Genomic DNA, 16,645 nt, shown 5'->3' on the forward strand with positions numbered 1-16,645 from the left:
GGGACCCTTAGGTATCACCGCAGGAGAGCGGGGCTTGTCTGTAGGTAAGATTCTCTCTTTCTTCTTTGAATTTGGAGTTTGGATTTCTAACGCTGTGCAAGCGTGTGTGAAGTCCCGAACTGCTATGGAGACGGAAAAAACTGAGGAGCAGAGCCTCGTGCACAGGTATATGTAGTGCTGACATCAGATTGAAATCTGACTCTGTCTCCATCTGCTATCAGGAGCACACTATACCCATTGGTCCTGAGTCCATCTGCTACACGCTAGGAAATTACTTCTTACATTTGAAACATTCATTTCTTTCCTGCTTGTGGATACAAGGAGAGCACATTCTGACCCCAGGATGGGCCTTTGGCTAATTGAAAGCAGCCCTGGCTTTACCTCTGTGAAGACTGTCTGCTTCTGCGGGATTCTTCTCTTCTATTTCTGGCATGCCGGCATCATCTCCAGGTCTGACTGCTTCTGTTGGGAAGAGAAACTGGCACAGCATTAAAGACTTCTCACCTTTGTCCCAAAGTTTCAGTTACAGATGAAATAGAGAGCATTCCCCTATAGCAAGTGTCTTGTCCCCATTACTCTTGGCACTTGTGGAAAGATAAGACCGAACACTAATGAAGAAGAATTTAAGTTTATGGTAATTGAGATATTTCGAGACCTTCTCTATTCCCACATAGGGGGGAATCAGGATGATATCCTAGTCTTTTCAAAGTAATTTAAAGAACATTGAGATCATGTGAAACAAGTTCTCCAGATGCTTTGTGAGCACCACCTATATGCAAAATTAGGAAAATGTACTTTGACAGAAGGAACTCCTGTTCCTTGGCTATATCGTTTCCTACACATTGACCCAAAAAAACAAAGCCATCCTGGAGTGGTCGCAACCCATGGATCTCAAAAGCCCTGCAGCACTATCTTGGGTTTGCAAATTACTACAGGCAATTCATTCATGGCTACTCTATGTTGACTGCACCATTTACCACCCTGACCAAAAAGGGCTCAGTTACTAAGAACTGGACTGACAGTGCTATTCAGGTATTTCAGTGTCTCAAGAAGGAATTCACCCATGATCTGTGCCTGCATCACCCAGACCCTTCAAAACTATTTATACTGGAAGTAGATGCTTCTACCCTCAGGGTAGGGGCTGTCCTCTTACTGCATAACTCTGGAATTCTCAAGACCTGCTCCTACTACTCCAGAAAATTTACTCCAGCAGATAGGAATTACACAACTAGAGATCGTAAGCTGCTCACTGTGAAGCTAGTCTTAAAAGAATGTTGACATCTGTTGGAAGGAGCCAAACACCCTGTATTATTCTACATGGATCTCAAGAATCTGGAGCATTTGGTGCTAGCACAATCGCTGAATCTGTGGCAAGCCTGTTAGTTATTGTTTTTCCAACAGGTTTAAATCTGAATTGCGGTATTGTGCCATGGAGAAGAACTGAAGGGCTAAAGTTCTCTCACATTCCTTTGATCCTGAAGGCTCACTGGAGCCCCCACAAGATATCACTGACCCTGCAACAATCTTAGTTGTGACTGCAGTGACCGTTCCATCAGGGAAAACAGTCGTGCCTCAACAGCTACACTAAAAGGTTCTTCAATGGGCCCATGACTCCCATTTGCAGGGCATCCTGGCATCACCTTTACCCTGGAGTTAATTTTCCGTCATTACTGGTAGCCCCAGATGAAGACAGACGTGAAGCAATATGTAGAGTTCTGCCCCACATGTACCATGAATAAGCATGCTCAAGCTCGACCTTCAGGGTTGTTACAGCCACTGTCCGACCCCTCTCAAGTGGCAACACCACCAAATGGAAAGGGATGGATTTTTTTTTTTTTTTATATAGACACTGAACATTTCATGCCCCTCCTGGGCTTCCCTTCAGTGCCTGAACTAAACAAACCCTTTGTTCGACACATCTTCTGTCTGCATGGGCTTCCTCTTAGTCCAGGGAGTACAATTCATGACCCGCTTCTGGAAAAGCTTATGCAAGAAGATTGGAATTGCCTTAGATTTTACATAGGCTTACCACCCCTAGAGGAATAGGCAAACGGAGCGGATAAATCAGAGTCTTGAGGTCTTCCTATGAGCCTATGGGAATCAACAGCAGGATAACTGGGCATCCCTACTCCAATGGGCTGAGTTCTGCCACAATAATCACATGTGAAGCTCCACTGAATCATCGCCCTTCTATGTAGTGTTCGGATATCATCCTCAGATACCTAAGCCTGTTCCGGTTCCTGTCACCCGCGCTGCAGCTAACTAAATGGGACATGAACTCCAGGCAGGATCTTTGGCAGAAGATGCACTGCCTCTTGAAACAAGTGGCAGAGCATTTCAAGAAATAGGCAAACAAGAAACGTTGCCCAGCACCCGGACTCCAGCCAGAGGACTTGGTATGGCTCAGCACAAAAAACCTACGCTTAAGAATGTCCTCACTGAAGTCTGCATGCAGATTCATGGGTCCATTCCCTATCATGCAGCAGCTGGGGCCAGTGGCCTTCAAGCTAAAATTTCCTCATCTCTAGGGATCCATGTCATCTTTCATGTATCCCTGCAATCCTCTCATGGCTGGGCAGAATGCTCCTCCAGCTCACTGAATTCCCAACGGAAAAAGATATCCAATATGAAGTCCAGGAAATCTTGGATTCCCAGCAGGTCCAAAATTAAATTCAATATCTACTCTCTTGGTAAAATGATGGGCCAGAAGAAATTTACTGTGAGCCAGCCTCCAACCTCCGAGCCCCCCCCAACTAATATGTGAGTTCCACAGGAGATTCCCCAGGAAACCTGAACCCACATGACTGGGGAGGGGGCTTTGGAGAGGGATAATGTTACATGTTGCAGCTCACGGGATGACTCTGCAAGCCCCCTCACTCACCCCCGATGCAGCCAGATCAATCTCGCAGCTGATAGGCAACTTCCCACCTCATACGCCACCCAATGCGGCCTGAGATGCTGCCAGCCGCTGTTCCCTCCCACCTCCCTTAGGCGTGTGTGTGCCCAACAGCCCATCTCATCCAAGGGCACCACTCGGCTGTGGTGCCCTTGGATGATGTTACTGGCTCCCCTCTATTACGGGCTCCTTTTGAGGAGCAGAAGTCGCCTCAGCAACAGGTCTCCTGCATTCGGCAATGCTTGTTGCTCCTATGTCCCTGGTACCTGTTTGTTCCTGCCTTTCTTCCTCAGCCTGCCTGGACTTTTCCAGCCTCATCTCGTCAATCCAGTGTCTGGGTGTATTTGACCTTCTCTGGCCTGATCTCCTGGTATTGACCTCTTGCCTTGGACCTGACCATGTTTGCCTGCTCCCTGGATCTGACCTCTTGCCTCGGATCTGATCATACTAGTCTGCCGTCTGCCCTGATCTGGGCCTGTCCCCAGCTTCCCCAGTCTGCTGCCTGTCCTGACCTGGTGTGCCACTGGATTCTTGTTCTCTCTGTCGTCCTAGGGATCCACCTAACTCCTGCCGGCCACCAGAATCCAGAGAAGGTGAAAGCTGGTATAGGTGAAGCTCCAGCCTTTCCTTCTACAGGATGCATTCGCCAACTATTGGTGTAGACCTTGTATGTTCGCCTACGAGGTTGCGTCAACTATACCACAGCAATAAGGGCTCACTCCCATGCCACCCATCACACGTGTCAAAGGCCTTGCTGAAATCCAAGTACACTATATATTTAGTGCTTTCCCCTGATCCAAGTCTGCGGTTGCCCAATCAAAAAGAAATTAAGAGATTCAACTGACAAGACCTACCTCTGATGAGAACTCCTTTTAAGCCCATAAATAATTGTAACCTAGAACTTTAAAGATGACATTGCTGGTAGCAATCACCTCTGCTAGAAGAGTCAAAACTTCAAGCACTAGTGACTTACCCACTTTACACAAAATAGCTATGTGTACACATCTTAGATTTCTTCCAGAAATAGTCTCAATCTATTATCCCAGAAAACTTTCTTCCCCAGGCCTCACACTCAAAGAAGTAAACTGGCCTTATACACTTATGGTTGCAAAAGAGCACTGCCTTTCTATAATAGACAAGGCAAAGGAGGTTAGACAGTACACTCAACTCTTCATTTCATATGGCCCTAACAGACCTGGTCTAGCAATCACAAAACATACAATTGAAAACTGGATTAAGGACTATCTCATTTTGCTATGCTAATCAGACCTCTCTCTAGAACAGTGGTTCTCAATTTTTTTTCAGCCGGGACACACCTGACAGATGGTTCTCACATGCGTGACACACTGAACTATATGTAAACATATACTCTGCATCCATGGGAACCCCTTTGACCCCCCAACAATGGATACAGAGCAGAACTAGGGCATTACCCAAAGAACTCACCATGCAAAAAAAAAAAAAAAAAAAAAATTCTGGTTCTGATGACATCTCAGTAAAAGCAAAAGAAACTCCCTTTACTACCAGGCACAATAGCCTTCCTTATGAAAAGGCAATAATTTACCACTAATGCATATCCTATTGAGAAAACACAGCAAATAAGATTGATACAATTGCCTACATGCTAGTAAAATACCTAACCTTGGTCACACACCCAGAACAGAAAGACCACACATTATAAATATGGAGACAGATACTGGAATAGAAAAACAAAAAAAAAAAAAAGCTTCTCTGCATGCAGTGCAAACTAGGAGAAATGGAAAGAGAAATATAGCACCTAACAGTCCCAGGATCTGCAATAATGCACAGAAACTAATCTGCACAAAGTTACACCTGCATTATGGATCACATAACAACCCTAACTATGAAAAGGCAACACTACAAATATTAAATCAGGCCCTAAACTCTAATACACTCCTATTAGGAAAACAGAACAAGCCAAGCTGTTATAGATCCCCACAAAGAAATAATTGTAAAACTATATTAATAAATGTTTCAAAACAGCTGATGAACAGAATAATATCCAACAATTAAAAACTCATAAAAATGATTAAAAATTGTCCAAATATCAATAAAATATTTCAAAACAGCAGACAAATCACATAATACTCAATAGTTAAAATGGCAGTCAATCAAGAAAAATAAACTTTAAAAGTCACCTTTATTTACCCTCTTCAGCAACTCTCCTACTCCTTTCCCTTGTAAGCACATACCATGTGCAGCAGTGGCTGCAGAAGCTCTGTCCTCACGGTCCTTTCTTTAGGGGCCCCAAGTCTCATACACCCCCCAATTAAACTCTACGACCAAATCTCTCTCTCTCACACACACCCCAGTCACCTCCCTGCCCAGTCTCTCTCTCTCAAACGCACCCCAGTCACCTCCCTGCCCAGTCTCTCTCTCTCTCACACGCACCCCAGTCACCTCCCTGCCCAGTCTCTCTCTCACACACGCACCCCAGTCACCTCCCTGCCCAGTCTCTCTCTCTCTCACACACACCCCAGTCACCTCCCTGCCCAGTCTCTCTCTCTCACACACACCCCAGTCACCTCCCTGCCCAGTCTCTCTCTCTCTCACACGCACCCCAGTCACCTCCCTGCCCAGTCTCTCTCTCTCTCACACGCACCCGTCACCTCCCTGCCCAGTCTCTCTCTCACACGCACCCCAGTCACCTCCCTGCCCAGTCTCTCTCTCTCACACGCACCCCAGTCACCTCCCTGCCCAGTCTCTCTCTCTCTCACACGCACCCCAGTCACCTCCCTGCCCAGTCTCTCTCTCTCACACGCACCCCAGTCACCTCCCTGCCCAGTCTCTCTCTCTCACACGCACCCCAGTCACCTCCCTGCCCAGTCTCTCTCTCTCACCCAGTCACCTCCCTGCCCAGTCTCTGTCTCACACACACTTTGCTTAGAGCCCCAATACTGTGTTCCCCTTTAATTTCGCAGTGGCAGATTTCCCAGGGCTCCTGCTGCCCTCTCAGCCACACTGAAGCAGCAAACATTTATTTTAGAAAAATATGCCCCAGCACTGAAGCCTTTTTTCTGGCTGTCAGGATATCCCTAGGCTCCCACGGCCCCCCATCTGCCTGCTTTTACGGCCGCTAGGAGCTTCAATTGCCCCATCTGTAATCAGCATGGCTGAGTGCCACTTTTACTTTAATGGCAGCTGTGCCGCGCTCACTGTTGCATCGGGGGTGGGAATCTCCGGAACAACCGGTCTCTTGGTGCTTGTGACTCACTGCCGCTTTGGGGAATCCCTGCTGCTTTGGAAGCAGGAAATCCTGGTGCGACTGGCCTCTTTTCTTTGTGGCTCGCCGCTGTGTTTAATACAGCACTTCCAGCCTGTGGCGGCCTTGCTTCGACAGGGTCGGGCTTCTTTGCTGCCACGGGTCTGGACACTGCCACTTCTCCCAGCCCCGGGCTATGAGATGTCCCCCTTCCTCCTGCCCCACCAGCCAATCAGAGGCTTCCTCCCTTCTTCCTGCTCCCACTGGCAGGAAGAAGGGAGGAGGATTCCGATTGGCCCGCAGGGGCAGGAAGAAGGTAAAGGGAAGTATAACTGGGGCTGTGGGACACCGGGAGCCGCGACAACAGTGACACAGCAACAGTGGTGCATGAGCAGAAAGGCCTCCTAATCCTTTCAGGCTTTAGCGTGTAAATACTCCATTTTCAGCACCACTGGATGACATCACTCACATGTGACCGATTATCCTGCTGATCACAGAGAACGGCTGTTAGAGGTAAGCAACTCTGGTTTCTCTTACCCCTGATAAGTTATGCAAAATGTACCCCTCTGGTTCTCTTTTATAGTATTGTATCACTTTCCTCAGATGTTAGATTGTTTTATCTTTAATTGTTGTTCCTTACTTAGTACACTTTTATGAATTTGCAGGTTTGTGATAATGTTGAAACATAGATGGTGGTCCTATGCCAGAATGGCTCCGTTTTGGGAGTAAGATGGGGGTACAATGCCAAGCCTCTCGCCTTTTGGGTTTACTGGTAGAGGTTTATCCCATGAAATCAAAAGTTAATCACACAACAGGACAAGGACCACAGCACGTTGGGAGGAGGTACACTAGGCAGGATCTGGGAGGTATCTGTAAATTCCTTTTTAGAAAGATATGCATTAAGATAAAAATCACAAACAAAAGTCTTGTGGTCTTTATTAAATATTTGGGATAGAATTTTCCCAGGGTGTTTACTGAATATTATTCTACACATGACCTATTAGGATCCTGATGGGAAGGTGTGTGTCTGGGCTCCCAGGTTATTCCAATTTCAGACATGCACAACTCCCTCTTTCTTATCTGCTCATTGCATTTTTCAGGGGAAAAGTGGTGGTTGCCGATATGTTCTCTAGTCATCTTTCTTGCTTATCTATTTGCTTTACCGACAGTATCTCTCTCATCTTAACAAATTTAAGCCTCAGAGGCACTCATTAAGTGTCAGTTACATAAGGTACACCGGCACCATCTCTTCAGAGATAACAGAGATTGTAACCCCTTTTCTGTCAACTGAATATATGTCTTAATGTGTTTTAACGCTACAAAATCTAAAAAAAAAAAAAAAAGTTACAGAAAAATGAGACTTCTCCAGTTGGCTCTGTGCCATAGCAGGTTCAGGTTTTCAAGGCTGGTGGTGATAGATTGGCTCCTGGGGACCTGAGGGCAATGGATGATGACTGGAAAGAAAAGCCATCTGTTGGACTTGTGAGCCAGACTGAAAAATTCAGCCCTTCCAGCATGAAAATCATGGCCTCAACATTTTAAACAAGAGGGGACCAGCTGATAAGAAGTACCTTCTACATGCTGGCTGTGATTGCGGGAAAGGTCCTCCATCTTCACCTCACTCTTCTCTCCTATTTGCTGAACAGTTTTTGGCAGCTGGTCATCATCATCATCATCTATACCATTCTCTTTACCGAACTCCAGTTTTTGTGCATCTTGCTGTTCAATAAAAACCAAAACAAAATACAAAACCCACCTTGTAGACAAAACGCTTATATAATATTGATATAAACATTTCTAGTAGACGTATAAGGCCAATAAGAATCCAATCTCTCTAAGACTAACAGAAGACAAATTCAAAATGTTATAGTATTAATTTTCAAGGCCACCACAGGATCTTTCTTTGCATTAGTATTGGAGGGGTGGTAGCAGAGAGAACCAGTGCAGTCTTTAGATGATTTTATAATAGTTCCTTAAAAAGTCTCGGAACCTACAAGGAGTGTTTCTTCAATGGATGAAAAAGTGCAAGGCTTTCATTTACACAAAGGAAGTAACAGTACAATACACCTTGCCATTTTAGTTAGAAAATGCTGATTTCTGGCTCTTCTAGCAAATAAAGCCAAAAAAGCATTACTGCCATATTGCTGTAAAAATTGTACATTAGAGGACAGATTCAAAGAGGAATTCTATGAATCCAGACAACAACTAGTTTCATATTGAAGATAATCTGAAGGCTGGTTCCTGCCTTTTATACAGCAAAGGCCTGGACACAGACAAGTCATGCCTACACGTGTTACATAAGCTACATTTTACCCACTAAGGTCTGCCACGAAACATCAGACACCATGGAAGTGCCTAATTAGAGTATCTTCTAGCCAGCACTTACCCTGCTTAATGGCACCACTTGTACTGCTATCTTCTTTAGCTTTTCTTCATACTGCATTTCTAGTTTCTTCATTTGCTGTGTGCATTGCAGACTAAAAAGCAAAATCACAAAGAACAGTAGTCAGAAAAATAGAGATATGATGAAGTTCTGATCCTCCCTAAACTAAAGAGTAATTTACTACAAATCGAGAAGCAGTTCAAGATAGGAAGACAGTTGGAAGTAGGGCACCTTGGCTGCCATGTTTCTCCCAATCAAATGCAGAGGAAATCTAGTGAGGAGCAGGGTAAAGCATGGCCTGCATACTACCTTTCAGACTTTAGTCTTTGCAGCAGTAATGTGCTGTTGTTCTTCTGCTCATGAAGCTGGTCTTCTTGTCGTAGGAACTCTTGACGCAGTTCAGCAAGTTGTTCTACTTGGGACAGAAAAATAAATAGTGGTGGAAACAGTAATAACTCCAGAATTTATCCTTCATATACCCCATCCCAGAACTCAATGCTCTCAGTAAGAGAGCTTTTTCTATGAGGCCAGAAATTCAGCACCTCAATACCAGAACCTTCTGCAGGACCAAAGTTTATTTTTATTCGTCATGTCTCATATTTGGTAAAATACATAATGATCTGCAGCAGGAATATTACTTTTATCTGTACTGTGCGTAAGGGCCACAACTTGTAAGAAGTAAAGTTTGATCTTATTTAGAAGCAATAAGCATTTCAAAGGTCTCTTAGAAACATACTGCAGAAAGTTTGCTGCTTTTGAATCAGCTACTTGCAGAATACAGTGTTGTGCGAGGGGCACTATGGAACATAATGTACTATTGGACAGAGTAGAGACAAACAAGCATCAGGTATCAGTACAAAAGCCAGATGTCTGCTCCATTATAAGAACACAAGATGTGCCATATTGGGTCAGAAAGAAGGCCCATCGAGCACAGTGTCCTCTCTCCAACAGTGGTTAATCCAGGTTACAATTGCCTATTTCTTATTATTCCTTCCCAGGTAGAAGAGATTGCTTTCCTAAATCTGCCAGGCTAATCATTTATGAACTTTTGTCCAAGAACTTCTCCAAACCCCTTCTAAACTCAGCTATGTTAGAGGCCTTGAGCACATTCTCTGCTAATGAATTCTACAGCTTGATTGTGTATTCAATGAAATATACTTTCTCCAATTTGATTTACATCTGCTACCTGTTTCATGGAATGTCTCCTAGTCCTTCCTCTATTTGAAAGGATAAATACCATTCCATTCATGATTTTATAAACTTCCATCATGGATCTTCTCAGCTGTCTCATATAGAATACAGAGCAGTCAATTCTCATGAGGAGGGAGGGATTTTTGTACGACTCGCACCTGTCCAAACCACAAACATTTAAGGAACAACCATTCTGTACAGTGTTCTAACCATGCATACATAAAATCTGGTTTAAGAAGGCAACATCTATTGTGGCTCTTTAGGTTTAGCCATTGCACAAGGACACACATTACAGTGTAAAAACAGCACTAGTAATCACCTCTTATAGAATGATTTCACCATAACCTCTGTGCATTTAAATTCAGACTATCCAGCCTCCCATACACGGTTGACCTTTCATTTTTGTCTTTGTTAAATTATTTTACCCAAATACTTCAGAAAAAATGTTTTTAAGAAGGGAAAGTTTCATACTTCGTATTGTTTTCCCCAAGAAACTGGGTGAATTCATTTGTAATCATTAACAATCCTCCTCCAACCACATTTTTTGTTTATGTGTTGCGTGAATTCTTTTTTAAAAACAATTTAAATCTTAAAGCCGTGTCAAATCTTTTATCTCTGAAAGTAACTGCTTCTCATGTCCCAGTTACACCATATGAACTGAACTTTTAACCGACTTATCTGTCTGGTGATGATAGCCCAACGTGGCCGCCTTTCAGATCCCGAAGGATCTTTCCTCAGGGAATATTCACTCTTTCCAAAATGTCGGTGTTTCAGTATGTAAATATTCGATGGAACTTTCTCATAGGACATTCGTCTCTTTCTTGATCACTTTCTCAGCTTCTTATCAGCTTCTTCAACAAAGCTGCAAGCTGTTATCGCCAATACATGTTCAAGCCACTGTTGCTGACAGATTTTAAATACTATCGAATATCTCCCAAACCATCCAATCAGAGGTTGCGCCTCCGTTACGTCACAGCGAATTTTCAAACTAACGAACCCCAATCCAGCTCTTCATTAAGTCCTCCCGGTGCTTGAGTCCATAATGCAGCTTTGTTGAAGCAGCCGATAAGAAGATGAGAAAGTGATCAAGAAAGAGCCGAATGTCCTATGAGAAAGTTCCATCGAATATTTACATACTGAAACACCGACATTTGGAAAGAGTGAATATTCCCTGAGGAAAGATCCTTCGGGATCTGAAAGGCGGCCACGTTGGGCTATCATCACCAGACAGATAAGTCGGTTAAAAGTTCAGTTCATATGGTGTAACTGGGACATGAGAAGCGGTTACTTTCAGAGTAGAAGATTTGACACGGCTTTAAGAATTAAATTGCTTTTAAAAAAGAATTCACGCAACACAAACAAAAAAATGTGGTTGGAGGAGGATTGTTAATGATTACAAATGAATGTATCACCCAGTTTCTTGGGTACAACAATACGAAGTATGAAACTTTCCCTTCTTAAAAAAAAATGTTCTGAATTGTTTGGGTAAAATAATTCAACAAAGACAAAAATGAAAGGTCAACCGTGTATGGGAGGCTGGATAGTCTGAATTTAAATGCACAGAGGTTATGGTGAAATCATTCTATGAGAGGAGATTACGAATGGTGTTTTTGCATATTAAATTTGATATCCCTCTATGTATACCATTATAGCGCAGTTATAAATTGACACATTATAGTGTGACATCCAACTATCCAGAATGGCCTGTGCCTCATTTCATTCTAATTCCAGAGTACTGCTTAAAGCTTTAAACAAAGAAAAGTATTTAGTATTTAGCAATTAACGCCCGGAGCAGGTGTTAATTGCTGAGCGCTCCCACAAGTTTAACAGAAAAGCTGAAAAAAACCCAAACACTTTTCTGTAAATCCTCCTACTTAATATCGTTGCGATATTAAGTTGGAGGAACAAATCTTTAAAAAAAAAAAAAAAGCACCAGTCGGGTTCAGGAAACAAGCGTCCATTTCCTGAACCCCTGGCTGTGCGCTGATTAGGAAACAGACGCTGATAAATTTGGCGTCTGTTTCCCTAATTGGTGGACGGCCGACCGCTCGCGGGCTCCCATTCTTAAGGAGGTGCTAGGGATGCGCAAGCGACCCTAATGCCTCTTTGATAATGCGATCCCTAATTTAAATATTGTATGGTGCCCTCAGGAGGGGTGTCTGGGGGCACGTTAGGAAAGCGAGCGCTGAGTGTTCAGCACACATATATTGCATCGGCCCCATATTATATACAACTCTGCTCACCTCATCTCAAAAAAAAGAAATAGCAGGACTAGAAAAGGAAGAGAGGAGGATGATAAAGGGAATGGAACAGCAAACCTGTCATGAGATACTACACAGATTAGAACATGAACAGCACTTACCCTTTAAACGCTGTATCCCTGCAATTTGTTGTGACACATTGTTCTGCAGTTTGATCTAAAAAGACAAAATGTAGATCCTATATGAATATTCAAGCTATGGCCATACTACAACCTAACTCTTATCCCCGAAAACAGCATTAAAAAAGGTATTTATACAAAGATAGGTTTTGCCTCTGGGTACTGCTTGTGCTCATTCATGACCTTGACTAATCATCAGTGTACAGATCACACAGTCAGAGTAATGGTCTGATAGTTCTCCAACCAAAGCGGTCATACAGAAATATAGACGATATCATGAGGCTAACATTAAGCAAAACAAAACAAATTTAAAATAATGCATCCAGCTAAAGTTAGCTAGATAAGTTATCCTACATATTCAGTGGGATAAACACCATACTGAATAACTTTAACAGGACAAATTTAAACCTAGCCAGCCAGCCATCCTATGAATATTGCTTGTTAGGTTTAGAGTACTTTAACCAGCTATGTTCAAAAGAGTATAGCCAGTTAAGTGCCAAAGCAGAATTAAAAAAAACAAAACCAAACACTAAAAAAAATCTCACAGCACCATGGTCTAGCAGCCCTATCCCCATATCCACCCAAGCCTTACAAATATAGGGCCTGAACTCTAACATTACTCTCTTCTTGCCCAAGGACTCCAAAACATTAAAAAAAATATATTCCTATGCTCCCCCCTTCATGGTTCAGCCATAGAAAGTTACCTCTGGCTAGTTCCTATTCCCCTCTCCCCTGGCATCTCAACCCTAACCCTTCTACTCTATCCAGCACCCTTGAGAACACTCTGCCATACCAAGGATCACAGGAAGATTCAAAACGCAACAGTTAACATACAACTTGCACTTTAACTGGCTAAATACCTTTGAATATTGAGCTCCGTGTGATTAGACCATAAAATCAGATTATCCAAACCAAACAGCCTGTACATCACACATGGGATCAAAGCAGAGTGCTGATGCCTTTCTATTGCATTCCTCTTTTGCTTTGATCATCCGGTAGAAAGTTTCAGTGGATTTGTGCTCCGGGACAGAATCTATCACCAGTGCTTTTCTCAGACTTCCTTAGGATGGAGGTAGTGTCTGGTGTTGGCGAGAGAAAACTGAAAGATCTGACAAGAGCAAGTTTGCTTATCATAGACGCTGTTTTCTGATGAATTAGCCCTGCTTTCTGGCGATCCGGTGAAGAACTTCTTTCAGACTGTTGTCTGTCTTGCTCCTGTGTGAAGGTTCCCACGCAATTGCTATATTACGAACTGAGAGAAAGGAGTCAAAGGTGCACAGGAACGTATAGAGAAGAAAAAATTTAAAATAGGGTTAATAGAACAAACTGTCCAGGGTGGTGGGCAGGTAAGCATGGCTAATTCATCCTGCTATCCACGGAAAACACCGTTTACAGTAAGCAAACTTGCTCTTTTCCGCAGATTTGAATCTGCGGAATTTGATGCATACGATACTTCAAAAGGCAGAAATATATATGTTATCTTTATTTCTTCCGTTAATTGTTTTGTTTTTGTATCCTTGCGAAGGGTGTACAGTTTATGAATTTGTTGCATGGTGCATACTATGTAAACATTCACTGTAAATGCGTTTTACTATGTAAATATTCCTGTCCCTTTTCTCTTTTTTCCTCCTATCCCAGTTGGTAATTTCCTTGTTCATTGTAACTATTATTTTCTGCACCAGTTCAATTACCCTAGTTCTATGTTTATTACACGACTTGTTAAATGTAAACCGACTTGATGCAACCTTTGGTCGTGAAAGCCGGTATAGAAATTAATAAATAAATAAATAAAATATCTGTTTTCCCATGAGTACATCAGATTTTGGGACACTGTAGACAATAGTGAGATGTGAAGGTATGCAGTGAAGACCAAGTAGCTGCTTTACAGATGTCTTCCACTGGTATTTGCTTAAGGTGCACTATTGAAGTTGAAATTGTTCTCAGTTTGATGAGCTGTCACCTTAGAAGATAGCTGTTGAGAACTTGTAGAATAACAAAAATATATGCACTGAGTAAACCAGTTGGATAGTGTTCTTTTTGACACTGGCAGGCCAGGAGCATTTGGTTTGAAAGAGAGAAAATGTTGTGAATATCTGTTGGCAGTGGCAGTTCTTTGTTTGTAGTAGGCCAATGCCCATTTATGGTCCAGTGTATGTAGCAGGGCTTCTCTACCATTGGAATGTGGTTTCGGGAAAAAAGTTGGTAAAATAATGAGTTGATTCAAATGAAAAGCCGAAACTACCTTTGGAAGGAAGGACGGGTGAGTCCGTAAGGTTACTTTGTCATGATAGAATTGAAGGTAAAGGGGGTAGTAGACTAAGGCCTGTAGTCACTAACTCTTCGAGCTGATTACCTTCCATGTCAGGAATTTTAATGAATATGTTTGCATCAGTTCAAAGGGTGGGACCATTAATGCTTCCAATACTGCATTTAGACCCAAGATATTGCCGGTCTGAGTTTTAAGGCACCCTTCATGAATCGAGATAGAAGAGGGTGAGTGGATATTGGTGTTCCTTGCACAGTTGTATGGTAAGCTGATATGACGCTGAGATGTATTCTTATGGAAGAGACGGCTAAACCAGAAATATATAGGTTATGAAGGTATTCAAGTAGGTGTTCCGGGGAGGAGGAAATAGGGTTGAGGCCTGTTGACACACACCAATGACGATCTCTTCGCCATTTGCCTGCATAATTTTTCCTCGTGGATGGCTTTCTTGAAGAGATATGAATGTCTTTAATCTCTGATGGCACTGCTAGTGCTTGGCCCATTAGGGAGCCTGTTGAGATTTTTATAATTAAATTTAAATCATAAGAAGCTCTTCCTCTCATGAACATTCCTATAAAAAACAAAACAGGAGTATAATCGAGATCCTTCTGGCCTTACAATGTGCACTAACCAGGCAGGAAAACATACTAGAAGAGCCAAAGGAATACACCATGCTGGCTGATATGCTGCCAGTTTATCAAGGAGTTTTCCTCAGCTACGTTCCACTGGGTGAGGCACAAAATTATTTAACCCTCTACCACCTTGCTCTACGTAACTGAAAATAAAATGCACAGCACATGCTATAAGTAAATACTGAAAACTGCATTTCAATCATAGATTTAATTGGTAGATTAAAACCTTTTACTGGAACAGTATACAAATTATTGAAATATTGTACATGAGTTTGAAACCACACAGGTCCCTTCTTCAGATTTCTCAGAGATATTATTCACATCTGAAGGCAAGATCTGGTCATCCACAGAACATAAAGACATAAGATATGCCAAACTGGGGTCAGACAAAGGGTTCATCAAGTCCAGTATCCTGTGTCCAACAGTGGCCAGTCCAAGTCACAAGTGCCTGGCAAGTACACAAATGTAAATAGGCCCCAGGCAACTAATGCCGGTAACAACCAGTGGCTATTCCCTATTGATTAATAGCAATTTAAGTACTTCTCCTCCAGGAACTTATCTAAATCTTTTTTAAACCCATTTACACTAACTTCCTTAACCATATCCTGTGGCAATAAATGTCAGAGCTTAATTGTGCGTTGAGTAAAAAAGAATTCTCTCTGATTTGTTTTAAAGGGAAGGGTTGAGATGTTTCATCAGGGCCTCCTTTTCCCTTCCCCTCCCTTCCTGAAAACAAAGCTGAAGGGTAGCAACTAAGGTCCTTTTAGAGGTAAGGATACAAAGCAAGTCAAACCACTTAAAACATAAAAGCTATCACAAAAGATAAACAAAGCCTTAGTGAAAAGCAGTATTGGTATGACTGTTTATTTGAGCTCATGAAAGATGTGAAGAGAAAAGTGAGTAAAAGCAACGATGACTACAATGCAAACTTGGAACCAAGACCTATTGCAGGAGTGACCAACTCCATTCTTCAAGAGCCACAAACAGGGATATACAAGAGCTATATCTGCATACTGTGTCTCATTTTCAGATGCATAAACAACTTGTCCCTGAGTATCTTTCCCTGAATAGGTGTTGAATTTCCTATAAGTCAACGCATACAATTTAAAATAATAAAGTTAGTTTTTAAAGCACAACAAGAAAATGCACCTGAATATTTAGCAAAGATTGTAAGAAAATATGTTTCTACTCGATCATTACAATTATTGTCACAAAATGTATTAGGTATTCCAAATAATGAAGAGGCACGGCTCCAAGAGACATGCAACTGTGCCCTTTCAATTATTGTCCCCACTTGGTGGAACTTATTACCAGATGATTTAAAGTCAATAACAGATATAACCTCTTCCAGGTTAAGGCACTTTAAGCTTTAACCCGTATTCTCTATCGTATTGTTATAAATACTACCTGCCTTTTACCTTTCTTTCCAGCTGTCTAAGCTTCCAAGTTTTTACTCCTTGTTAAATGTAACTTTGCCTTATTCACCTCTATTGTTAATTACTTTAGTTGTCGCTTCAGTTATACCCTTGTTCTATGTAAACCGATCCGATATGGTTATTACTATGAAGGTCGGTATAAAAAAGTGTTAAACTAAATAAATAAATAAAATAACACTTATGCAAAAAAACTGAAAGCACTATTATTTGTAGAAACTTTTGGCACTAACATTATGTC

At 42.3% G+C, this 16,645-nt stretch overlaps 1 protein-coding gene across 3 annotated transcripts in view; it reads right to left on the reverse strand.

The window, feature by feature from the left end:
* CASC4 (cancer susceptibility 4) overlaps nt 1–16,645 on the reverse strand; it is a 56,761-nt gene that overhangs the window by 25,692 nt on the left and 14,424 nt on the right. For 2 of the 3 annotated variants that reach the window (XM_029575174.1, XM_029575172.1), the window contains exons 2-6: nt 12,056–12,110; nt 8,812–8,914; nt 8,506–8,596; nt 7,691–7,838; nt 382–462 (exon numbers count right to left, since the gene is read on the reverse strand). In XM_029575174.1, the coding sequence (XP_029431034.1) occupies nt 382–462; nt 7,691–7,838; nt 8,506–8,596; nt 8,812–8,914; nt 12,056–12,110 (478 nt within the window). The remainder of the gene's footprint in view (nt 1–381; nt 463–7,690; nt 7,839–8,505; nt 8,597–8,811; nt 8,915–12,055; nt 12,111–16,645) is intronic. The other variant, XM_029575173.1, reaches the window with a different exon arrangement.

Source organism: Rhinatrema bivittatum, chromosome 13 (genome assembly GCF_901001135.1).
Source record: "Rhinatrema bivittatum chromosome 13, aRhiBiv1.1, whole genome shotgun sequence".
Taxonomy (NCBI): Eukaryota; Metazoa; Chordata; class Amphibia; order Gymnophiona; family Rhinatrematidae; genus Rhinatrema; species Rhinatrema bivittatum.